The sequence below is a fragment of the Aspergillus caelatus genome (genome assembly GCF_009193585.1).
Source record: "Aspergillus caelatus strain CBS 763.97 unplaced genomic scaffold BDV27scaffold_146, whole genome shotgun sequence".
Classification (NCBI taxonomy): Eukaryota; Fungi; Ascomycota; class Eurotiomycetes; order Eurotiales; family Aspergillaceae; genus Aspergillus; species Aspergillus caelatus.
Window position 1 is genome coordinate 1 of NW_022475409.1, and position 24,326 is coordinate 24,326.

General features: G+C 47.6%; 6 protein-coding genes across 6 annotated transcripts; 3 read left to right on the forward strand and 3 right to left on the reverse strand.

Moving 5' to 3' along the window:
- Nucleotides 1-3,332: 3,332 nt before the first annotated feature.
- On the reverse strand, nucleotides 3,333-4,709 carry BDV27DRAFT_159887 (uncharacterized protein; the record flags this gene model as incomplete). Its single annotated transcript, XM_032072946.1, has 4 exons — nucleotides 3,333-4,006; nucleotides 4,064-4,194; nucleotides 4,250-4,531; nucleotides 4,618-4,709. 4 exons carry the CDS (start codon nucleotides 4,707-4,709, stop codon nucleotides 3,333-3,335), a joined length of 1,179 nt encoding a protein of 392 aa, XP_031925358.1.
- A 2,965-nt stretch (nucleotides 4,710-7,674) lies between these two features.
- BDV27DRAFT_19525 (putative choline transport protein) lies at nucleotides 7,675-10,037 on the forward strand. The gene is made up of 5 exons (XM_032075969.1): nucleotides 7,675-8,177; nucleotides 8,244-8,290; nucleotides 8,349-8,428; nucleotides 8,491-8,983; nucleotides 9,038-10,037. Exons 1-5 carry the CDS (start codon nucleotides 7,986-7,988, stop codon nucleotides 9,792-9,794), a joined length of 1,569 nt encoding a protein of 522 aa, XP_031925359.1. The 5' UTR covers nucleotides 7,675-7,985; the 3' UTR covers nucleotides 9,795-10,037.
- A 202-nt stretch (nucleotides 10,038-10,239) lies between these two features.
- On the forward strand, nucleotides 10,240-13,198 carry BDV27DRAFT_159889 (DEAD/DEAH box helicase; the record flags this gene model as incomplete). The annotated part of the gene is made up of 2 exons (XM_032072947.1): nucleotides 10,240-10,508; nucleotides 10,591-13,198. The coding sequence occupies 2 exons, from the start codon at nucleotides 10,240-10,242 to the stop codon at nucleotides 13,196-13,198; spliced, it is 2,877 nt and encodes a 958-aa protein (XP_031925360.1).
- A 404-nt stretch (nucleotides 13,199-13,602) lies between these two features.
- BDV27DRAFT_19540 (uncharacterized protein) lies at nucleotides 13,603-19,202 on the reverse strand. Its single transcript, XM_032075970.1, has 2 exons — nucleotides 19,058-19,202; nucleotides 13,603-18,851 (listed from the first exon to the last, which is right to left on the reverse strand). The coding sequence occupies exon 2, from the start codon at nucleotides 18,843-18,845 to the stop codon at nucleotides 13,716-13,718; it is 5,130 nt and encodes a 1,709-aa protein (XP_031925361.1). The 5' UTR covers nucleotides 18,846-18,851; nucleotides 19,058-19,202; the 3' UTR covers nucleotides 13,603-13,715.
- A 1,217-nt stretch (nucleotides 19,203-20,419) lies between these two features.
- On the reverse strand, nucleotides 20,420-21,587 carry BDV27DRAFT_131736 (EXPERA domain-containing protein). The gene is made up of 5 exons (XM_032067697.1): nucleotides 21,535-21,587; nucleotides 21,112-21,332; nucleotides 20,881-21,044; nucleotides 20,574-20,808; nucleotides 20,420-20,522 (listed from the first exon to the last, which is right to left on the reverse strand). Exons 2-5 carry the CDS (start codon nucleotides 21,317-21,319, stop codon nucleotides 20,440-20,442), a joined length of 690 nt encoding a protein of 229 aa, XP_031925362.1. The 5' UTR covers nucleotides 21,320-21,332; nucleotides 21,535-21,587; the 3' UTR covers nucleotides 20,420-20,439.
- A 171-nt stretch (nucleotides 21,588-21,758) lies between these two features.
- On the forward strand, nucleotides 21,759-24,267 carry BDV27DRAFT_131737 (uncharacterized protein). Its single transcript, XM_032067698.1, has 6 exons — nucleotides 21,759-21,980; nucleotides 22,037-22,071; nucleotides 22,145-22,214; nucleotides 22,267-22,434; nucleotides 22,500-22,858; nucleotides 22,907-24,267. Exons 1-6 carry the CDS (start codon nucleotides 21,862-21,864, stop codon nucleotides 24,019-24,021), a joined length of 1,866 nt encoding a protein of 621 aa, XP_031925363.1. The 5' UTR covers nucleotides 21,759-21,861; the 3' UTR covers nucleotides 24,022-24,267.
- The last annotated feature ends 59 nt before the right edge of the window (nucleotides 24,268-24,326 follow it).

Consider the following 24,326-nt stretch of genomic DNA (forward strand, 5'->3'; position numbering starts at 1 on the left):
AAAAAAAAAGCGATCCGTATACCCAATCGAACATCACTCTTTTACATCAGTTGATGCAAACGTACCTAGGAATTCTCGCACCACTTGTTTTCCAATTCCGCCAGCGGCACCGGTGATGAATACATGGAGGCCTCCCAAGCCCAGGAAGGTGGGAGATGCCAAAGACTTCCCTGACATACCGTTTAGTCTGCAGCTATCACGACAAGGGGGTCGTTGGTTTACGGTACAATGCACTAGTCAGATTAGCTACTATTGCCGCGGCTGTCATAGAGGAGGAAAGACGTACCGAGTGATGTGCATACGCCACAGAGCTCAATAGGTGGCTCGAATGGGTTAACAGAGATGAATATAGGCCAGGTATACCACGTGTCTACGTTGATTGACAGATCGACAACTGACGCTGGTAATCAATCTACGAGGCCGCGGGGCAGTCACGTGTGCCTTAACGGACTTATGTTAAATTCCAATATGATTATCATTATTTGACTGATGATTCGAAGGCTGCGGAATCGAAGACGCAAGCTTCCACAGTAATTGTCTATAAATTACTGTGTTTATTTGTTCGCATATCGGCCGCCGACAAAGATCCGGCAGAGCGTAGCTTGGATTCTCATATAGCGAATTCATGTATTCAGTTTCCCACTCAAAGTGAAACAAACCCTAACTGACGGTGAGAAATGGCATTTAAGATCGAGACTACTCTTAGTCCTCAGTGCTATTCTTGGCAATATCATTGACTTTGACCGCGTCCCCACTCAATGTTTTAGTTCCTGTAACTATAGAAGCGGCCTAGACTACTATGTCAACTTTTAATTAGATTCACCCTATGCTGCGATACAACGGCGCTGCTCCACCGGGGAAAAAAAAAAATCAAAAAAAAAATTAAATGAAAAAAGGAGTACGTAGCATTGAGCGTAATCTGGATCGGTCCATTATGATTGTGGCATTACTGGAGGAAGAAATGGCCCCCCAAACACCAGTTCGTCGCAAACAGAGTTCGTTGGGTTTGAGACTGACTTGCACTAATAACCACCGAAGGAGTTTCAGATAATTACTATTCTCGAAATTCAATCAGTGAGCTGGTTATAAAACTAATCTTGTCGAGTTGGGTATAGCCATTTTAGGCATATTGGCGTTACGTGGACTTGGTCCAAGTTAAGCTAATTAGCAGACTAGATGTTATTTGTTCGATTTCCCTCCAGATAGTGGAACTTGGGTTCCGGAAAATTACCGAGGTCTGAACCATGATGACAAGCGAAGGATGCTTTACTTCGGAGTACAGCCTCTACATCGTTTGAGGAGTCCATAAGAGGATGGTTATTAGCCACAAAAGGACAAGTACTGTATTTAGCAAATCTCACTATAAGGTATAAAAGAAGCCTAACATCAATGGGAGCCTGACATCGCTTTCATCCATTTCGTCATGGAAAGGTTACTACGAAGTCCATCACGGGCAATGATAATCATATATGGATCTATAATCCATGGCATTTTATGACAAGCGACTTTTGCGTAGTCTACCCCGTCATTCCTGAAGTATTCCCGCGTGGTGCAGATGAGAGTGACAGCCGATCAGCAATAGTCAAGCTTCCGCGCATCGATAGTGTTAACGGCGGGCATTTAGAGTGGCTGCAGTAGTACAAAACGAGGTCGAGCAGTCCGTAATCCTTCCATGACTGAAATAGAAATCTTAACGAAACTCTGGGGGGAGAACTTGAATGAGCTATGTAAGCATCTCGTATTCAATAAGCACGAATGCTTGGCTTGATTTGATATCAACCTGTCACACTTTGCATAGTGAAGCATAAGCTACTCCGCTGGTCACTACAGGTGGGAGACTGCAAGTGCACATCCACCGATCTCCGGGTTCTCCATTATTTTGCCCTGCATTTTCAGGAAGTGATCTGAATCGGCAAAATCCCGGCCTGTAGATCTTAGGACGGTCGGTTAATGGGAACAGGACGTATTGTTGCAAGACACAGGTAATTTCCGCCAGATACTCTACCAGGCACGACCTGGTCTGTGGGTAGAGTAATGGAGCTGAACATTGAACCGGCAAAGTGAATTGGAGACACTGCGATCCTTTCCTGAAAACGGTCGTTACCGAGTGGGGATTAACATGACCAACCGTGGGCCGGATGGTATATGATCACTCTTAGGCGCTGAAGGCTGGTGGAACCTCGACGTGCTCTATGCACCAATGTTGAGTACACCCCATACAACGGTGGGACAGGACACGCATACTTCAGTTTGGTTGCCGGGAGGCTTCTTGTTTAACTTTGTGACAGGCAGCCTGTTCAGCTGGGTATTGCGGCACAACCCAAGGTTACTGTAATCGGTGAGAAGTCGCCGATGAGGAATATCGGGTAGTATCCATGCTTTCTTTTTCTTTTTTCTTTTTTTCCTTTTGAAACTCAAATTAAAAGTTAGCAGACTTCCAATCAGCCACTGTAAGATCTGAGGATTTGGAATCCCGCATCATGTTCTATGCATTGCGCAGGGGAGTTCAGCCCCAATGTTGGTCGCGTGAGCAGTATTAACACAAGGAATTCTGTGGCACAGAACATGGAATAGCTCGAGGTTCCATAGTGGAGTACAAGAAATTTGCGTGTCCTCAATTTTCTCTTATTGGTGAGATCTCTTTTTTGGGAGTAGAAGATTTCAGAATGGAAAACGAGCAGGAGCGGATAAAGACCGGCACTCGGCAAGACTCTCACCCGAGGCTGGACCGTAACGTGGAAACGCATACAAGGCCTACCAAAGATGAAAGTATCTAAAGTTACGGTCATAGGCCGTATGGAGGCACCCCACTCACGTGATAAGAGGGGACCGGGAGATCTGCGGTTAAAGTCCGTGGCATTTGGGGATGGAGATAACGATAAGCTTGAGAACAAACTGGTCATCCAATCGTGTTAACCAGATTTTTTCTACTCCCTGGTTGCACAAGCTGGATGTTGGATCCATGGTGGTTTTGCCCCTATGATCTATGTACTGTACAGCCGTATATCCGTGTCGACCCTCAAGAGTCACTAATGCCCACTCGAGAACCGTGGTCGTTTGATACCCCTCTTGGGACAATATCCCCACCCCCCGATGATCATTGAGTGATGTGCGCTGAGGCTACTGCACATGGAGTAGTGCTCGTATGTACAGTACATAACTATAACATAACACAGAGCCCCTCCTCAGACTTTTATAATTGATGTAGTGGATATCTAAATTCTCATGACAAACGATACTATATACACAAAAAAAAAAAAAAAGGAGTGGAAGAAATAATAATATATACAGAATTGATATTATTTTAAAATGCGAGACAATAATCATATGCTTCATGGCTGCGGTTGATGCACCCCGTTAAGACTTTCGGTTTTGGTATGATGGGATCCCCAAAATTTGGGAGGCCGGGATTCGTGCTCCACTGTGACAGTAACGTCCTGCCGAATTCTCAGGGCTCTGTCAGAGCCATCATCGCTAACATCCCGATCGTCACTCGCATGTATGCTAATGTCAGAAGCCGGCTTGTGAGGCGTAACAATGCTCCGGTTGTAGTCGTGCATGCTAAATTCGCCTGAGCGTAGTTGACTCGACGGCCCATAGTGCCGGCCGTACCCCGAGGCTTTGCTGGTCCACGGACCAGACGGATACCGGTCAGTGGCTCGCTTGGATCCCCCTGTCCAGCTTTTGAGGGCAGGGAACACGTCGCGAAGGAGAGACCAGATGAGTGGTAGGTTGGTAACAAGAACAGCCACTGTTGCTTCCCGGAAGTACCAATTCATGTAGACGTATGAGATGAGTGACGGGACGAGACAGTAAACCTTTGTCAGGACTGCTGCGACAATAACAAAAATTCCCATGCCGAAAATAACCACAAGTATCAGCTTCTGCTTGAGAGGTACGCGTACTTGCAGCAGAAGTGGCAGTCCGATAAGGAGCATCAGAATGTCTGCGGAAATCGATATACATCCCTGGATAATTTCGTAGTATTGGTAGCTTGAGCATTGATCTATAACATAGTTAGGCCATTGTTTTACTAGGGACGCCTAGAGAGTTGACAACTCACAGGATGTAGGCACAGCCCAATAATTCGATAGGGGTCGGCAGATCAAGAACAGAGACAACTCAACACCAATAAAACCGAGGCCGACATATACGGCGAGATAGTTAACCCATTTCCTCTGCCGCAACCCTTCCCTAACAAATTAAGTCAGTGAACCACGCACGTCGACATTGGCTGGAAGCAACTCACGTTATACGTGCATAGATTACGAGCATACAGGCCTTCATTGCCCATACCGCGAGGACAAAGGAATGTTCTGAGACAAAGACCCATTTACTTCCTCTCACTCGATCTGCTTTGATTACCGGGGTCAAGTTCTTAATATCTTCTTCGCTCATCAAGTTCGAACCCCCCACGATGACGACTTCGTTCAAAGCAACACACAGGATCGTATACCAGATGATAGCGAAGACCATCAAGTAATCGTCTGTCTGGAGGTTTCGGATTCCTAAACGACGTATGCGAGCTACGCTATAAGGTAGTATGGAATTAGAACACAGTCAAGCTAGAGTAACGGGAATGTAAGGACTCCGTTTCTCGCTTCAAGGACAACTTACAATCGCAGGCAAACACCCAGCATCCCTACTGCATAGAGAGTCCATGTTTCCCGAGCGAAGCTTTTTGTAAACTCTGGACTGAAGCTTGACATATTTTCGGAGAGCAACCTATAAGTCCAGGGAATGATAGGTTAACTGGCATTCATTCCGAGCAGATCCATGCAAGGGACCAAGGGAGGGACTATAGATATATGAGGGGAAGGCACCGACATCTTCGCGATAAGCTTTCTGTTATTGGGCACATCTGCCAGGGGATGTGTGTGTGGCTGCAAGGATCAACCGGCAGCCTTGACTCGGTGAGATTTCAGATTAAGGTACGATTGCTATAGAATGGAAATGGAATTGGAGGAAAAACCGAAAAGTATGGCGTCCCATGTTGGTTCCAGTGCGATGGGAGAATTACTGTGAGCTCATAGGCGAACCAGAATCGACCAGCAGACCCAAAGAGGGCAAGACACAGCACATCCAATCTAGGTTCATCGCCAGCGGGACTACTTGCTGCAGGAACTAGGTTCATGTCACACAAGGCCGGCCGGCAGTCGTGCTTGCTACCACGTTTGGTTTAATGGTCCCCAATGCTTTTTCCTTTCCCCTTTTCTTTTCTTTTCTTTTCTTTTCTTTTTTTTTTTCTTTTCTTTTTTTCTTTTTCTTTTTTTCTTACCCTCTCCAAGGGTAATTGGAGTAATAATCCAGTACTTGGGAGGCTTGGAAGATACAGTTGGCTGGTCGCACCATTAATCCAACCCACCATTGTATAGCCTGTACCTGAGTAGTGTTCAGTCCACATCAATTACTAGCTGACCTTCACGTTGGCAAATCATGATACGAAGGTAACTCTTCTTCTATTAGTAACGTACTTGGCGAGCTGAAAAGTATTTTTCCTTAAGTAAGGTGGGTAACAGTGTTTTAGGGAACTGGATTCTCATGGTATAAGGCAATGTGCAGTTGGACGTGCAACGCAAAGTGTAATTACAGTTATTACAACTCACAGGGCATGGATTGGGTTGTTGTCAAGTGGGCCCGACTACTAGCCTCAAGTTAATTCTGGTCTAACCTCATTGAGAACCAGAACGTTCTTAGCACCTCAGTTCCTTACTAGTTAACCTTCTGAAGTCCGGACGATAACATGCTGCTATCTGGCTTGTCCCACTATCCAGTACCGTAGCACTACTACTACTACTACTACTACTACTACTACTACTAATCCTAGTAGGACTAAAACTTTGTTGTGGATGAAACATACATCTCATGTCAGAAACCAAAATCACGCACATAACATAGTATAGTTCGAGGCTGCGTCGGTGGCATCTTAGTCTCCGTTCGAGACTCCCGAACGGAAGGATCGGAGATAAACTTTGTTCTTTTGTCTTCCTTGTTTCTTAATTGACTTTTGGACTGGGAGCACTACTGTGTAGAGGCCTGATCCCTGTCACTCAGCCACCTCAACTTGCGTTATAATTCGCACAGAATCTTCTCTGCGTATATTAATTAAGATGAAGCCTTCCAATAGAGAAGTCGTCCGATCTCTTTTTTCTATATTAATTGTGGGAAACAACAGACCACAAATTACCCCGTCTACGCAATCAGAGGGAAAGGTCCCTCTGTAGGCATTTTAGTTCTTTTTATACAATCATGTCTAGTTTTAATCCGTAAGTCCCGGAGAAGCCGACGAGGCCTCGACCAAATCACTGACTCGCTGTACGGAGTAGTATGAATGCTAAACCGGTCTTGTTTCACTTACCTCGCGTGGGCAGTTATAGAGCAGGTGTTTCTTTGAGACGCCGAGCAGTCAACTCACAAGAAAGTCTTTGGGAATAGCTGTAGAGAAAATAGTGGTAGATTGAGTGCTTACTTAGAACGTGAGGGTATGTATAAAATAGACATGCTCTTCTTTCATTTGTTTTCAGTATTTAAAGAGGGAGGGGAGAAGAAAATAAAAGAAATGGCGTCCTAAATTAACAATTTAATAATTTTCATCAGGTTAGGTAGCAATGAGATACGGAGTACTCCGTACTGGTGGTGTCAATAAGAGCCTAGGGATAATTTGCAATGAAAATGAATAATTTGCTAGATAAGCGGACTGCGCGTAATCGCCGGATTAAGACATAGACGGTTCCGCTGGGGCCCCGTGTCATTGGCCCCAGTCTCTAAAATAAAGTTAGGCTCCAGAAAACAGACTTTCTTGGTGGCAAGGGGCAAGTGGAACAATGTCTGTGTCTCTCCCGTTCCCCGTGCTAACTTTCTTGCCGTTCAAGCCTTAATTGTTGCATTTTCTGTGTGTATGAAACCACTACCTTGCCTTTTTCTGGTTTATTTTTATTTCTTTTGTTTTTGGCTTTTCCCGCTTAACTAATACCATCACCTCTGGTTAACTTAACTAAATCTCTTTTACCCTGGTTACTAAATCAATAGTCCAAGACTTACAAGGAAACGACGGAGGCGAGACAGTTTGGGCTTTTGCTACGGTAGTATCGCTGAAGTTGGAACAGAAGTTACATACTGTATTTTCATTCATTAAACAACGGACTTCATAGTAGGTACTAAATCTCTAGTAATATTTCCACTCCCAATCACTTAACCGACCGCGGGAATACAGAGTATGGTCTGATGCACCTAGCATGTAGTACCACTTGCACGAGACCTTGGAGTGCAGGAAGGTTGCGATATCCTTTAGAGATAATCAAAGTGGGGAGGTTCAAGATGTCCAAGTATTATCTGAAACTCGATCTCAGCCTTAGAGGAGGAAATAGAATCCTACATACGTAGGATCATCTTCCTTCCGGGACATGATCTCAAAGGGTTTTGGCCCATCTGCTCAAGCTCCCCCTTCAGGTAAAGACTCACAACTTTCCCCGGTAACCCCTGTTCTCAGCATCCAACCAGCACGTTTCCCCGGCCCACTTTATCCATGCTGGCCACTGGCCACCAAGGAGGGCGGTTGACATCGATGATTTGCTAGGAATGACTGAAGTGTCCGTAGGTACTCCAACTGTTAGTCCTCTAAACTAAGAGTATCTGCTCCGGTGTATAAACTCTTACTCACACCAGAATCATATCCTTCATAAATTTTTTTTTTCTTCGCTCAGTATCTTTGTTTCTAACCCACTATATACTAGTGATAATCTAGAGGCAATGTCCGGCCAATCTTTCTAAATTAATCCCATCGTTATCCTAGTCATTCATTTCAAACCATAGAGAGATTCCATTCTCGCCCCACGTCCTTGCGATTTTCTTGTCTTAAGACACCTCCATCCACCCTTTCTCTTTTCGCCCTCTTTCTCATTTTTAGACGCAGCTTTACTTCATCTAATAACTCACACTTATCCCGAAACCCACGTCACGTAAGTGGTCGTGTTATCTTTTTGACGATGGCAGCTGCGGAGGGGCTAGAGCCAAAAAAGGCGGGAGCTATCGAGTCGGCGGCGGAGGACCAGTCACCGGGAGAACTGATTAATGCATCCGGACATCGTCAGGAGCTCGACCGAAACTTCAGTTTGTTAAGTATTTGTGCCGTGGCTGTTACGACTGGAAACACATGGATCGCACAAGGAGGCAGTGTGGTATGTTATACAGTGTCGCTCCTTTAACGAAAAAAGAAGGGACAACGCAACTGATGATCGGTTTAGGTCACTGCTCTGAGTAATGGGGGACCATCGGGCGTTATTTATGAATTGTATGATAAGCCTCGCTATTGCTACTATCGATCGGTTGGACACTAACGGGAATATCAGCATTGCCGTGTCGGTCTGCTACTGGTTAGTGGCGGCCTCAATCGCGGAATTAGCATCGGGAATGCCGTCGGCTAGTGGTGGTACGTTTGATAATGATTTATGTCTCTCAATCAAGTGTAGAGCATCGCTAATTTCAATCCAGTATACCACTGGGCCTCTATCACAGCGGGAAAGTATGGCCGTGTATGTGGTTTCTTCGCTGGCTTTTGGAATTGTCTGGCCTGGATCCTTGGTGCAGCTTCTATGTCTGCTATTCTGGGACAGCAGACTGTCTCCATGTATGCTCTGATGCATCCCGGATTTGTCCCCCAGTCGTGGCACATATTCGTCAGCTTTATTATCTGTACATGGCTTTGCTGCGCTATCGTCCTTTTCATGAACAGGATGCTCCCACATATCGGCAACCTTGGAATGTTCTTCATCCTCGCGGGCGTGTTCATTACAATCATTGTCTGTGCTGTTATGCCCCACGTGAACGGTACTGGCTACGCATCAGATTCGGACGTGTGGCGTACTTGGCAAAATGGCACCGGATATTCTAGCGAGGGCTTTGTCTTCGTTGCCGGAATGCTCAATGGTGCTTACAGCGTGGGTACGCCTGACTGCTCAACCCATCTTGCAGAGGAGATCCCCAGGTATTTACCACGATAAACCCCATACTTACGCATGAGTATCTAATGAACTGGCAGACCGAGTCGGAACATTCCCAAGGCTGTCCTCGCCCAGATGACGGTCGGTTTTATTACCGGCGTCCTCTACATGATTGCATTGTTCTACTCGATCACGGATCTAGATGCAGTTATCTCAAGCGTCTACGGTTTCCCTCTCGCCGAAATCTATCATCAGGCGACGGGGTCTAGGGGTGGCGCCCTTGGTTTACTCATTGTGGCTTTTCTTCCAACCGTTATTACATGCGCCGGCTGCTATATCACTGCTGGTCGTACTCTCTGGACCATCTCCCGCGATAAAGCAACCCCGTTCTCCGGTTGGCTTGCGCGCATCAACAGCCGTATGCACAACCCTTTCAATGCTACTCTTGTTTGTGGTGTGATCGTCACGATCCTTGCCTGCATCTATGTCGGCTCTACCACCGCCTTCAACGCTTTCGTCGGCTGCTTCGTGCAACTGTCTAGTCTTTCCTACTGCGCCGCCATTCTTCCACACCTTTTGACTCGTCGTTCTACATTCGCCCCGGGCCATTTCTGGATGGGGCGCATTGGCTATCTCATTAACGCCTTGTCCTGCGTTTACATTCTCGCTTTTGTCGTGATCTTCTGCTTCCCGTATGCTTTGCCTACCGATGCGGCTTCCATGAACTACGCTAGTCTGATGACCGGAGGATTGACAATTTTTGTGACCATCTGGTGGCTCTTCCGGATGAAATCCTATGAAGGACCGAAATTCGTTCCTCTGACAGACAAGGTGCTGATGGATGACGCTAAATAAGCACTACTCTTCTATAAAGAGTGAGCGCTCGCGAGAGATATCGAACATACTAGATATAAATGGCTCACACTCGCTACAGTCTGTATACCCTTACGACACGTATATTTTCTTAAGATTTAATTCTGACAAAAATAAGGCTGTTGGCCTAGTTCTATGAATGACATGTAATAATCTCAGCTTGCGTTATGTTCTAGTATTTAGTACCTTTAATAAATTGACTGGTTCTGCAAGCCAGGATGTTAATCATCTATCCTAATAAAATACTACAGCATTGACTGTGCTAATATTCATATGTGAAGAAATTCATCTATACTTACTCGTTCTGGCAATACTCAGTCTACGTAATCATGTGACCACGCGTTTTCCTGTGCCGCGTCTCACGAGTAAAGGCACTCGTCCACTGAAAGGAACGAAATGCTACCGATGAGTCTAAAGGCCACACGACATGGTCTTTAAACCGTTCAAACCTCCTTTGATAAGGAAAAATACGCAGGATTCGAACACAAAATCAGACCTTCCCATCGAAACTCGGGACAACCATGGCCCGCCAGCTAAGAGGCCGCGTCTGCACCAAAACCGTACCGTGGATAGTGCAGGTCCATCGATGAGAACTGAGAGGAAGCCTTTGGTCCAAGTGAACAATATAGGTGAATCAGTAGACGACAATGTCAAGGACAATGAGTCTACAGGCGAGCGGTATTTCAATGTTTTATGGTATGACCGCATCGCTACCATGCTCTTGAGAGACGAGAGAAAGAGAATGGGCAAGAAAGACAAGGAAGCTGACAATTTTCAGGCGAAAACCTACCACTAAAAAGAACAAGACATGGGATGGTGATGGTATACTCTCAGTCCGGAATGGATACGCTCATTTGCGGGACATCTCGGGTAAGGACATGGGCCGGACCATGCAAGTTTCTCATCTTGAACCTGGAACTATGCTCTCGATCGGAGGTAAGGAAGTCGAGTTAGATTCAGAAATGTCGAAGAAGGAGTATCTGTCGGAGAGGCAATTCCTCGAAAATAAACCTAGCCCAACTCTGCCGGTAGCGCCACCGAAGAAAGGTTTTGTGCCTGTGTCGGGAAACAAGCCTAGCACATTGGCTGCCAAGGAGAACCGATTGGAGAAAGGCCAAATGCAGATTATTTCAAATCCTGCATCAAGGAAACCGAGCTCTATATCTAGCGCATACAAAAGACCGCTGTTAGAAAATACCGTTATCCCACAGAAAGCTGCTGAGGAGCCCGTTCCTCGTCATGACCCTAAGCAGCCCGGTGCACTGGTGATGAAACGGCCAGCATCCGCGCCTAAGGGGAAAAGGATTGTCGACGTTGTGGTTGATCCTATTCTTGCCAAACACTTACGGCCACATCAGCGTGAAGGAGTCAAGTTCCTTTATGAATGTGTTATGGGGATGCGATCATTCAATGGTCAAGGTGCAATTTTAGCGGACGACATGGGTTTGGGTAAAACTTTGCAGACAATCACGCTACTATGGACCTTACTTAAACAGAATCCGATTTATGAGGATCCTCCTGAAGTTAAGAAAGCGCTTATCGTGTGCCCTGTGACTTTGATCAATAACTGGAGGAAGGAGTTCCGGAAATGGCTTGGGAATGAACGGATTGGCGTATTTGTCTTCGATGACAAGCGAAAACGGCTGACTGATTTTACAAGGGGTAGAGCATACAATATTATGATTGTCGGCTATGAAAAACTGAGAACCGTGCAAGAAGGACTTGCACAAGGAGCCGGGGTCGACGTCATCATCGCGGATGAGGGCCACAGGCTCAAAACACTTCAAAACAAGAGTGGACAGGCGATACAGTCGCTGAATGCCACCAAAAGAGTGATTCTCTCAGGTACTCCGATCCAGAATGACTTGAAGGAATTCTTCGCGGCAGTGGACCTAGTGAACCCAGGAGTTCTGGGAACTTTCAAGGCATTCGTACGCGAATTCGAGGGTCCTATTGTGAAGAGCAGACAGCCAGAGGCAACAAGGAAGGATATCGAGAAGGGAGAAGCCAGAAACGAAGAGCTCCGTGAACTTACATCTCAGTTCATGCTACGGAGAACCGCAGACATTCTTGCGAACTACCTTCCACCAAAGTCGGAATACATACTCTTTTGTGAACCAACGCCCACACAAGCGAACATTTATCAAAACGTGCTCGCTTCACCTGTATTTCAATGTGCTGTTGGAAACTCAGAGAACGCTCTACAGCTCATTACTATCCTGAAGAAACTCTGCAACAGCCCCTCATTGCTTTCCCCAAGAAATGTGGACGAGACACCCAGTGAAACAATCGCAGCTTTACTATCCTCCCTACCTCCGAACCTCCTACGACACTTTTCTCCATCCTCTAGCGCTAAAATCCGGGTCTTAGACCAACTACTACACATCCTGCATACTTCAACTTCAGAGAAAGTCGTTCTCGTTTCGAACTACACATCCACGCTTAACCTGTTAGCCACGCTCCTAACCTCATTATCACTTCCATTCCTACGGCTAGATGGCTCGACTCCAGCGCAAAAAAGACAATCCCTAGTCGAAGACTTCAACCGCTTCCCAGCAAACCGCTGCTTCGCATTCCTCTTATCTGCTAAGGCAGGAGGCACGGGCCTGAACTTGATAGGCGCCAGCCGCCTCATCTTATTCGACGTTGACTGGAACCCAGCCACCGACATCCAAGCCATGGCCCGAATCCATCGCGACGGACAAAAACGACACTGTCGAATATACCGCATTCTACTGAAGGGCAGCTTGGAAGAGAAGATCTGGCAACGCCAAGTGACGAAACTCGGACTCGCAGATAGTGTCATGGAGCACAAGGATAACGCTGCCCAGTTCTCTCGAGATGAACTAAAAGACCTTTTCCGTCTCGACCAGGATAGCAAATGCCAAACGCACGAGCTCCTAAGCTGTGATTGTGGAGGCAGGGGGCAGAATGTGTCAAACTCGGACTCTCATGCTGGTTCACTGGTAGACGGACAAGGCAACGTATCGGATTCAAATGACTCAGAGGAAGTAGAAGAGGACTTCCCGGACGTGCTGACCCTCATTAAAGCTTCCAAGCTGGACATGGAGAAGCAAGAGCGTATGGTTAAGGCGAATCGCGCGGCACGCCCTGGGCGTAGAACGACCAACAGCACCGTTGGCACCAACTCTGATAAGCAGAAGAATAAGATACAACAGTCGCTGTCCCAGTACTCTCATATTGATCCCTGTCACCTGACAACCGCAAGTGATGATGCGCAAGATATCCAACAAGCTATTGATGACGACGTGCTTCTCTCTATGTTAAAAGAGGAGGATAATAGGATCAGTTTCATTTTTAAGAAATCTAGCGCAGCATTGGCAAAGGACACGGATTCGTCGATGCCGGTTGTCTTGTCGGGTTAAGGATAGAGTATCCTCGACTTGATTGACTGTATATGCTCATGCCGATATTTGGGATTATCATAGAAATAATGTATATCTCTTCAATAAATTACAGCACCTGACATAACCGCATCTCTGTCAACATTTAATCACAGGGCTATGGAACGAAACGATTGGCATATGAAAGGTGTTACGACGCCGTTAAAACTTTTACTGATGATGACGATGCTATATTTAAAACAGTATCCCACATAATAGGATAACGATCAATCGTTCCTTGTCTCGTAGGCACATACATACATGCAAATGACATCTGATCTCGTAATTCACATAATCAAAAATGTAACAACATATGGAAAGCAGAACGACAAACTGAAGGGGGTATGGTATGCAGGATCACTATCTATCAATTGAAATGCATTTGGTTCGAGACAAAAGACCAGGAAAGGATATTAAAACAAAGGAGTGCTGAGAATTCGAGCATCTGCAGGGTAAACTTGCGACACGTATGGGGTTGCATATGAGTCACTCATAAAGTCTAGTATCTGAGTTTCCCAACGAGGCCAAATGTATATGCTGCCTCGGCTTCGCTCTTCATTTGGATCATGTATATCTTAGACGAGCCACCGGTAACACCGCCTTTCTTCGGCATGGCACCACCTTCGGTCTCTTCCCAAACTGACACGGCAATACCTGTCCTTGCTACTCGTTCGAAGGAACTTTCAGGTAGGCAAACATCAAGAAGAACCTCACCGCGTGTCTTGCCGCGGATGAGAATACGCTTTCCAGAATCTATAGTGCGCCGAGGAGAGGCAGTTCCAGAGGAGGGTGGGCTTCCTTCAGCGCCTTCTGCCCCAGTACTGGTATCGTTGGATCCACCAGCAGCTGTTTCTAACCGTCGAGGCTCCGCGGTTGCCGGCATAATAGTTAGCCTAGCAGCACCCATATCACGCCATTTTGACTGAGTTTCGCGCATGTAAAGCCTGATTTTTGCGTTCGAAAGGCCAATGCCGTCGACGTTCTTAATAGCGGCTGCTATCCGGCCAATTCCAGAAGTGGACGTATGGTTTGTTCCGGAACCAGCAGAGCTTGAGTATAAGCTATCTTCTTTTTGACCACTCCGAGAAGTAACTGAGGATCGTGCAATGCTGAACATCTTGCCGCCTGCACCAAATCGTTTCAAAGCTGAGAATGCACTACTCATAGTCCCAACGCTACTCTCGGAATTGTCAGCAAGTGAGCGAGGGGAGCTCGACGCACGGTAGCTCTTCCTGCGACGTGGCCAGCCGAATAACCCCCCACTCTTGGAGGGGCGTTCTTGAGGAGCGGGTTCTTGAGTGAAAGGGCCTCGGGCGTTTTGCAAAGCTATGTAGGTAGGATTGGTGGTGCGTGCCTGGTTTATGAGGCCATACAAAACCTCGCATTCATCGGCGTTGCGGGAACGGAACATAATATTGTTGCTCCATAATACCTTCGACCGTTCAGTAGGAGGAGAACGGATACTGATATCAATCGCTGTACCACGTCGGATGGGTACGAGGGGTGTTAGTTCGAGAGCAACCAGTGGTCGTTCCTGTTTAGACGGTGTGTGATCGTCATCCGAGGCAGAGGCTAATTTCACGTCATATGCTTCCACTAGTCCAGGACTAACATAAATATTACATTCATCGGGCAGAAGGCTCTCCCAGGAACCTTTATCGGACCATGCAAAGACGGAAGCAATGGCGGTGGACGACTTGTTGGGCTGTGAAGGGACGGACCGATATCCACCTTGAGAGACAGAATTTGAAGGAGACAGAGAACTAGTTGCGGACGTAATCACGGAGGCCGGCACAGTCAGATTTGAAACGTGGTGCTCTTGGAGAGGTGGTAGTTCGTCCTCCGAATCATCATCCGAACTGTCCGACCCTGAGTAATCCGATTCGGAGTACAAGTCGTAGCGTCGCACAGTTGACGTTTCGGAGTCTGAGTAAGTTTCGTCGGATGCCGTGGAAGGCTCGTATTCATGCTTCAAAGGAGAAGAGCCACGGCGTCTAGACAGGGGTCCGCTTGGACTAAGGATTGGGGCATTTGAAAGACTCGGTCCTGTCGAACTTGGGGAACGAGAGTGTGGCGGGGGTGGAGGGGGTTCTTCACCATTTGTTGGTTCGGAAGTGTCGGAGTTGGAGCGAGAGTGACCTTTCTTCCGTGTAGGAGTCTCGGGTATACTATATGAATCTAGCACGTACTCGTCGTCCGACGTAGATTCCAAAGACTCGGAAATGTACGCCTGACTGCTGCCTTTTCTGAGCTTTGGAATAATGGGTAAGTCCATAGAAGGGACAGATGATACTCGAGGGGAAATCGCTTCGGGTTCATCCTTCGTAGGAGTCTTCGGGGGATGTTGTTCTTTATGGGCTTTCTTTTCGTCATAATCTGGGCGATGAGTTGTAGGCGCCGCCTTAGGACCACCGGCATTTTGTTCTTTTGGCAGACTAGGAACCGGGGGGTTATCCTCGTCATGCCGTGCAACCCTCTTTGCTTTTGATCGTTTGAGGCTAGTGGGGGATCTCTCGTCGCCAGTTGCAGCTTTTCGTGGGTCTCTAGAATGCAGTATTGACTGCTGTGTTCGTGGGGATGGCTTGGTTGGCGAATCTGCTTCCCCGGCAGCGTAGTCTGTCTCGCGGGTGATTGCAGTCTGTAAGGAGGTGCGTGATTCGGTAGCTAAAGATCCGACAGTGCTCGGGTCAGACGAATTCTCCCTGGGTGAGCAGCGCCGCAGCGTTCCAGAGACGGCCCTCTCGCCGATAGGAATATCGACAGTAATAGAGCTCGGTAGGGCCTCCTTGGTTTCAGTACTGGGGGAAGCTACTTGTGCTCGTTGCCGCTGCTTCGCTCGTTCAACGAAGCTCTGGCTTCGGCAAATTGCTGGCGGCACCGGGTTCAAACCAAGCATTTGAACCCACTCAAACCCAATGTCTTCCTCGTCGATCCGGAGAACAAGAATTTCTTGCCAAGCATTTGGTTGCCCTGGAGGACTGCGCAACATGGCTACGATTTCTCCTTTCGTATCGCCATTGCGAGCAGAGACAAAAGCAAGGTCAATTGGAGGGAAAAGAAGCCAACGATCTGCATGATCTATCTCGCAAATAAGGAGATCCCCTCCAGCACCGTTATCGGGTGTATTGTCTCTCAAGAGGAGCTCTGCACGACAGTCTATAACCTGCCCGGTCGAGTGATACAGCGAAAGGTTGAAGAAATCTCGAGCTCGAACCCTCCGAGCTCTATTCACAGTCACACCTGCAAGCGGTCCTAGAGTCGCAGGATCGCGAGCTCGAGTTGGGTCGACGCTAGCAGCAGATTCATCTTCAAGTCTCGCCCGCTCCTCACGCGCACGACGGCGAGCTTCGTTTACCAGGCCCTGGTACGCCACTGATACGTCCTCGGCCTTCTCGGACGGCTGAAGCATATTGATCCCTTTGAAAGTCTTCGCAAGATACTTGAGACGTACCAAAGGCCGTTTCAACAGATATGCCACATCAACCTTTTCGCCATCACTGTCAATGACATCCCCATTCTCGTCCCTCGCCATACCTTCGTCCAAGCTCTTGGTGTCGGCATTGTTCATCGCCTCATTTTCATCAAGGGGGGCTAGGTTTACAATAACATCCTTGAAACCTAATCTCCAGGACTTGAGGTAGTCACGGTACACTTTTTGTGCTCCCTGTGCCCATGTGAGCAGGGAATCTGCATTGTCCTGGGGAATTCGCTTATGCAGTGTCTTCAAGCGCTCAACCGCAACACCCATGTCCACTATTGGCTTGCTAAAATTTATTTCGTCTTTCGGGTCCATTGATGGACGGAAGAGACCTGCAGCAATTGCGGAATCGGATTTTGAAAGAACACAGGTAAGCAGGACAGGAATGACTCCGCCAACTAGTGTTTTCAGCTCACGCATATATTTGATTTCATCGGCTGATAGTTCCTTGAGAAGCTCAGGCACGGTGGCATTGGTGATGCGGCTTTTGTTGGTGCGGATGCTACGGGCAGACCTGATACTCCTGCTCCTGCTGTTTGGCGCAGAGAGAACCGACATGAGGTCATCATGTGTGGTAAGCCGCCTCTTCAATTGGGTAGACACTATTGGAAGAGAATTGGGATCAAACTGGTCCCTTTCTTCCTGATCTTCCTTTTCTGCCACTGGAGTTGAGTCACGCGCTTCTAGCGGGGCATCTAGAGCAGGTTCCTGGGATCGGGCATCATCACCTGTCTTCATTGACTCAACAGACGCGATAGTGGACAGTCGGTGGTCTCCTGTGCTGGGAAATGGTCGTTCCCGGTGGAGCGGGACCGGCGCATTATTACCAGACACCTCAGAGACCTCGGAGATCGTTTGTGTTTCAGTCAAAGTGATGTCTTGCACCTCGCTAGACATCTCTTTTTCGGGGGAGGTACTTCCCTTATTACTGGAAGAAGATCGGCTATGTCTGTGTCCAGTAGATCGCTTCTCACTCAAGGTCAAGGTTGTCTCTAGTTGTGGCTCTTGTGAAGTCATTATCTCTTCCGTCATCGACTTTACTCGCTCTTCCCTACTTGGCACTCGTCGCTTACTTGTGCTCTTCCATCGAGAGTCACTTTCCGCTCCCGAGTCGGTGGCAGGAGAGCAACCTTCCTCTCGTTTTGTCGACAGCTTGGCCCTATTACCTTTGGTATTCAAAGGTGCGGGGACTTCCACATCCGGATCAACATCGTCAAAGAACGGATCCGATGTTCCAGACAGCCATGCCTCAATCTTTGAACCCCTATTGGGGCCGGGTTTGGGGGCCTCTGGTTTTGCAAATATCTTTCTTGATTCACCGAACATGTGCTCAAAGATACCACCTTTAGGTATTTTTGGAGGGGGTGCGCGACCTTTCTGATTTGGGGTTGGGCCCCGGGCGCGGCGCCTTGATAACTCTGAGAAGTCAGCTTCACTTGCCGTCCACTCAAAGTCGTCGTCATTGACGCTGCCTTTCTTCGAAGCATCTTCGGCCAATTCCGATCTAGCACCTGCATGTGGTTTGCCCGCACTAGTTGGTCGTGAGGCAGACTTAGTCGACCCATTATGCGATGCAGTTTCTTCCTCGATTTTGCTCCCTAGTAGGGAATCGCCCTCCCGATATACCCTAGACTTCCTCCGTTCTCTGCTCCTCGAGTCTGCACCAGCTCTTTCTCTCTCCACACTCGAGGCGGATGGAGAAGACCGTGGCTTATCCTCTTTCCTTGACTCATTTCTCCCCACCGGAGGACTCCGAATCGGGTCATTGGTTGTGTACTGTGAAAGGCGTTTTGGCGGCGGTAGCTTCGATGCAGGAGCCTGTGTGGGGGTACGATTCAACTTCCAGTGTTCGTCGCTGATGACTCGTTTTCGGGGGGTACTTTTACTTCGTTTTCTCGTTGTGGGCCCCCTCGTAGGCTTGGATTTCGAATCGACCGTCGAATTCTCCTCATCTTCCTCGTAATAAACAACTTCATCCGCTGTGATTACACCTCCTCCTTGCTGCTGCCACTTGCGGACCTTCTCCCGCACCGAATTTGTGTCATATATCCCCAGCGGCTGACCGATATCCAGCGGTTTTTGCTTTGTTGGGGTGGATTTAGTATTTCCCCCAAGATTGGAGGGGCGATGCGGCGTTGCGGGAGACGGCATCGATGTCTGCGACCGAGATGATCGTTAGCATGATCAATAAAATAAGTAAAGTATCATATTACAAAAAAGCAGACAGGTAATTATGAGGTTGCCGCCCATATACTGGTGGGTGGGTGTTTTTGTTGATAGCATGTGTTGTACCCGACGACGTCACTCGGTGATTGTTTGTTTATTGGCGGCACTTTAGAACCCTGCAGGAGCTGTGTACTTACAGCAACGTAGTCCTAGTTGATCTTCCAGAGAGCACGGACACGGAAGGAAGTCGATCCCAACTTCAAGGAAGGAAAGAAAAGAAAGGAAAGGAAAACAGAGAAAAGAGAATTGAAACAGGCGGTGGGCGAGTGAAGCGCAGATGGGGAAGTGCAAGTGACTTAAGTTCCTGCTGATGATGGAATTGCGGGTCAGCTGCCTACGGAGTAATGCTCTTTCTTTGCTCTGTTTTTGTCATTTCTAAGCTTGAAAAAGATATAATAGAAAACGAAAAAGGATTTGATGAGTGTGTATAGATATTACTATCTTATGATGGTCACAGGAACTGTAATCATAAACAATCATATAGATTACCACTATTATAAGCAATGTCGGGTTGGGTAGAAAGATCACATTATTGTCAAATCTAGACGAGATGATTCGATCAGTGGAGGTCCTGTATCCATGTATGTATGTACATACATACATAAATACCCTCTTCTACTACAGTATGTATCGTAACCGTACGCCGTACACTGGCGGAGTTTTAGTTCAGCTTTTACTAGCGCTGAGCTACGGGCTGCCGGGGAAACCAGATGATCAACACAGGTGAGAGAGATCCAGCACCAAGACAAGAAATGGCACATAATTGGATCTAACCAATTCTGGTTATATTATTTGGCTCAGCGCCCTGTCTCTTTTCCTATTGGACGCCTACGATCTGGACCGTTTTAAATCCAGTCATCCATGGATGAGTATCCATCCCTGGTCTTTTGTCCTTGTCCTTGTACAGGTACTAGTGAAATGCTTCAACCTTATATTTAATTAGAGATGACACCAGGGGCACCCATTTCTTAAACCACACAGACACGACCAAGCAAAACAAGTAATACGTATCACTACAGCCTTCTTGGCCCACAGTGTCCTAGCGCACCATACAGCAGTAGCTCAATTCATTGTTACGTCAGGTCGATTTCATCCGGATAGGTTAGTTGAACCAGATCAGTTCATGGTCAGTACAGTGGTGCCCTAACACTCGAGTCTGGACTCTGGACACGTCGGGATGCGGGGATGGATCGTTAGTGGTAGATTACACAGCCCAGCAATCCTCTCAAGGCACTGGCCGTTTATCACTATGATCGAACAGCATTGTCCTTAGCGATCCACACGTTACGCGTCCAACATACTACCTATTCCGCAGCCATATTACGCCCGGTAGTTCGGGTACTAGGTATGGGTTGTATTTCGTTAAACTTCTGCAAAGCATGTTCAACAATTGTTCGCTTATGGAATTGTGCAATTTACCTAAGCTGTATATTTATATATCCGGCATACTTGAAAACCTACTTCGCTCTGTACCTACTTCTTGGAAACTGTGATACCATATGACCCCCCTCATCGGAATTCACTGTGCCTTGCGACCAGCAGATGTCGCCGCCAAGCGGTCAAATGCGTTTCGGATGGCCTTTACGCTCTGCACAAAATAATCTAAAATTCGAAGTAAGCCATTGTTCAGGGTATACAGCGGTTTAAACATACAGAGAGGGACTACGATCCAGATAAAGTTCATAAAGAAATAGTACACCCAGAAGTAGAAAGGCTCCGGTCGGCAGTACGGGCGTTCGTGAACGTAGTGATCGTACAAGCTGGTCGCATAGTACAACGAATCACCGTAGAGGTGGCTTAGGCAGACGGTCAGTTGCAGCGGATGGCGAAGGGAACTCTGAGTGAAAATTGTATGTGCGACCAAAAGACATAAAGGTCCCCAAACGAGCTGTTGAATACTTCAGTCAATCACCTTACAGAAAGGTACTAGTACAATGTATGAATTTTGATGGAGACGTACCACGGTGATAGTCTCCATGCACAGGACCATCGTGTCCGCTGTCATGTATCTCGAATCGGATAAGGCGTATTCTTTCCACAATTGCCCAAAGAAGTCTTGAGCAGAAGCCATGCGATTGTGATTTAACATAAAATACCCTTCAAACATGCAATGCATGGTCCCCGCTGTATGTTCACAGTATATTAGCGTGACTCGCGTTCGAGAATCTGGACATGATGAGAAGAATCCTACATAAAAAAAACCACAAAATCGCAATTCGATCCGCTTTGCTCAGCCTTGGCCGAAGCGTGCTTATAAGGACGAAGATCGCGCCCAGTAAAGTTGTGGTGCCAATGCTGGCAGTAGAGAGGAGCTTGAGGAGTGAGAATTCATTGGGAGCGTACCCAGTGATTGAGGCATCAGTGGGATAATAAGGATGCAATGGATCTGCTGAAATCATTGTGAGCTAGAGACTAAATTTCAGTCAGCCTCTTTCGGTGATATAGCTGTACTTAAGAATGTCGTGTTTTTTGCGACTATGCAGACATAGACAAATGAGGGATATGAGGCGGCTCAAAACAATATTGATGTGCCAAGACAATGGATTCGAATCCAATCAGCAATAAATAGCCATTAGGACTTTTGGGGGGAAATCTCTTGAGTATAACCACCCACCTTTCCTCTGTAATGTATTTCTCAGAGTATTCCTTATGATATATGTAGCAGCTCAGTAAATTGACCTTGATGTTATATCGACTATAGAGGACTCGGGATCTCCCAAAAGGGCTCACATGCCATGCAACTAACCGTGTCTGGCTAGATGCCTGCCTCAGGCTGCGATAACTCCGTTCGATCTCCGCAACTCCCTCCGTATGTTGTCGTCAACGTCTGATGGTCGGGTCCAAGGTCCGCAGCCTCTTCAATGCAACCACACCCGTGATTACAACCATTCGGGCCATCTGATGGAGTCTGGAAGCCTTTTCTTCTACGCCCCTTCCTACAATGGCACCCGGTCCTTTTAGAAGAAAACCCCTAGGGGTCGATGTACCCCGCACGCCTGTCTCGGAGTCGCCGCCTCCCATTGCCGCCTTATTCGTGATCCGCTTCGATATCAAGGCTGGGTAAGTTCATTATGCTTATTCCAGCAACATCGCACTGACTGCAGAGAACTATATAGTTATGTGGTATCCTGGAAGCGCACGGTCCCTGGAGGTGAGTGGTACATATAATTCGCGATCACGCTGTTTTCTCCGCTTGAACCTGGCTAACTCACTCGAATGACTAGCTGAGATTGAAGGAATCATCGAATACAAATCACTACCTTCTGGCCTACATAATGTTTCGGAAGACCTAGTGTACGTTTGAGCACGCCGCTCGCAATTATTATCAAGTTAATAGTCGTTCTAGGTATTTCGTGCACGAGCAATATGCTGGCATTAGCGCTTTTATCAACCAGCCCGCAGCAGAGTCTGAGCGAAATGCGAAGATGTTTTCGGTCGGTGTCCTGGTACCCTTGAGCTCTGGAAGGCTAGGGAAAAGTTGGCGGCATGCCCCGAAACTCAGGGAATTGGCGCAGTAAGTAGACCCCTCTATATCGCCTGCGGCGTTTTACGTCTGTTCTGACCCTGCTTGACTTGCAGAATCTACGCTCTAGACATGTCTCATACAGAACCGCTATTGAAGTACTGGGAAACTTATGAGATCCGCGACAGCGACTTGTCCGGCGTTCCTCCGGATTCTCCTCTGGAATCCCCTCTCAGCCTTCGCTTGAGGGCGCATGGAGAGCGACCGAACCACTCACTTAGAAACCGCACATTCAGCGACGCTATTGTGCTGGAAACGCCCAGGCCGGCCCTGACGCCTTTCCATCCAGCTTCATCCCTTCCCGAATTCCTTGATTGTTTTGGGCCCCTCATATACCCATTGTATAGAGCAACATTACTCCGCAAGAAAATACTTTTCATGGCCGAAGCACCCGTTCATATGCCTTGTAACTATGGTGAGCCCTCTATCACTGTCTTTTCACATCCCTGCTGATATATGGTAGTATACGATTTGTCTCTGTTAGCTTCCTTACCTAATTCGCTTGTTCCTTTGCTCCCGCCGACCGGTATACCTAGCCTGCGGCCCCGGCCACTATTCAATGTTGGCATTCATGATATCCCGTATCTTTCTTCTTTTGCAGGTGTCCCAGCCAATGCTCAGCCAGATGCTTCTTGGATTGCCTGTAGCACAGATACTGTGCTAACCATGAAGTCTGAGCTCTTCGATGTCCTTGTCACGTTACCTCCCCCTTATTCTAAGGATGCAGCCGAGAAAGTGTTCCCAAAGATATCTATATTGCCGACACCAACCGCGAAACACAATACACCTCAAGCGGTCCAGTTAAAGGCAACCCAGCGGGATGCGCGCCGTTATGCTACGCTTCGCAAAGGCTTGCGTCAAGTTGCCTCGAGCGACGATGGCCAACCTGGCGAGGAGGATGATTCTGATGCTGCATCGACATACTCCTCCAGCCCCATTGTTGAGCCCATCTCTTGGACCCGGCTAGCATACACCTCGTTTATCTGGTGGGCATCGGCTGGTGAGAAGCGTGATGGGTTATCAGAAGAGGAGGAGGAAGAGCATCAGATCCAACAAGATACCCAGCTTTTAGCGAGTGTGGAACATCCCACTAGCCCGCCTTCTGGATCTGTCGGCCGTAGGAGCTTGCAACCATCAGATACCTCTCACGAGCCTCCTGAAATTGCCATTGTGGCATACTTCCGTCGCATGACTACACAGATCTTCATCACCTTATCCGATGCCATCGCTCGACACGACAGTCAGAATGTGCCCAACGAAGAAGTTGAGCCTAACGATGATGATCATATCCCTTACGAAGACGATCCGGGCGATGACCTCGAACCCCCTGTCACCATAGGCCGCCAATCTACTCAAGAAGATGATAGGTCTCCATTACTTCAAGAGGAGGTGTGCAGCTCGCCACGTAGCGATGACGAACCAATCAAGATAACCACAGAAGACATGACCGAAATGGGCCTTGACGTCTGGAGTGCAGCAGATCGTATCTTCGTCGAGGAGCTGGTCCGCTGCTGGTGGAATCGCAAGGCATACGTGGACAGTGCTCGTATACGATGCTGTGGGATTTCCATTCTTTAGATCAACATATGGGTAGTTCATTTATCTAAGGTCCTTTCATATTACTTCAGGGTATATAGTCATATGCACATACGGGATAGAAGCAGTTGCTTTATTATCCCCAGAGATTCGCATCGTAAACAACTCCTCTGGATAATAATCCTCCTATCTGCTTCGACGTATCCTGGATGCTGTTCCTGACCAGAGCGGTTGGCTAGCATGTCACACAGTCCAATCTAGCTCACTTTCCACGTCCCACCATAAACCTCTGCGTTTTGTCTCACCTCATCCTCTAGGTGATATGACATCGCTGTGTGACGTAAAGA

Coding starts and splice junctions, on each gene's coding strand:
- BDV27DRAFT_19525 (XM_032075969.1), top strand. CDS start 7,986: ATGGCAGCTGCGGAGGGGCTAGAGCCAAAAAAGGCGGGAGCTATCGAG. Junction 8,291..8,348: donor TCGGGCGTTATTTATGAATT/GTATGATAAGCC, acceptor CGGGAATATCAG/CATTGCCGTGTCGGTCTGCT. Junction 8,984..9,037: donor CTTGCAGAGGAGATCCCCAG/GTATTTACCACG, acceptor ATGAACTGGCAG/ACCGAGTCGGAACATTCCCA.
- BDV27DRAFT_19540 (XM_032075970.1), bottom strand. CDS start 18,845: ATGCCGTCTCCCGCAACGCCGCATCGCCCCTCCAATCTTGGGGGAAAT.
- BDV27DRAFT_131736 (XM_032067697.1), bottom strand. CDS start 21,319: ATGATTTCAGCAGATCCATTGCATCCTTATTATCCCACTGATGCCTCA. Junction 21,045..21,111: donor GATTTTGTGGTTTTTTTTAT/GTAGGATTCTTC, acceptor GTGAACATACAG/CGGGGACCATGCATTGCATG. Junction 20,523..20,573: donor CTGGATCGTAGTCCCTCTCT/GTATGTTTAAAC, acceptor TTCGAATTTTAG/ATTATTTTGTGCAGAGCGTA.
- BDV27DRAFT_131737 (XM_032067698.1), top strand. CDS start 21,862: ATGGCACCCGGTCCTTTTAGAAGAAAACCCCTAGGGGTCGATGTACCC. Junction 22,215..22,266: donor AATGTTTCGGAAGACCTAGT/GTACGTTTGAGC, acceptor TAGTCGTTCTAG/GTATTTCGTGCACGAGCAAT. Junction 22,859..22,906: donor TCATATGCCTTGTAACTATG/GTGAGCCCTCTA, acceptor GATATATGGTAG/TATACGATTTGTCTCTGTTA.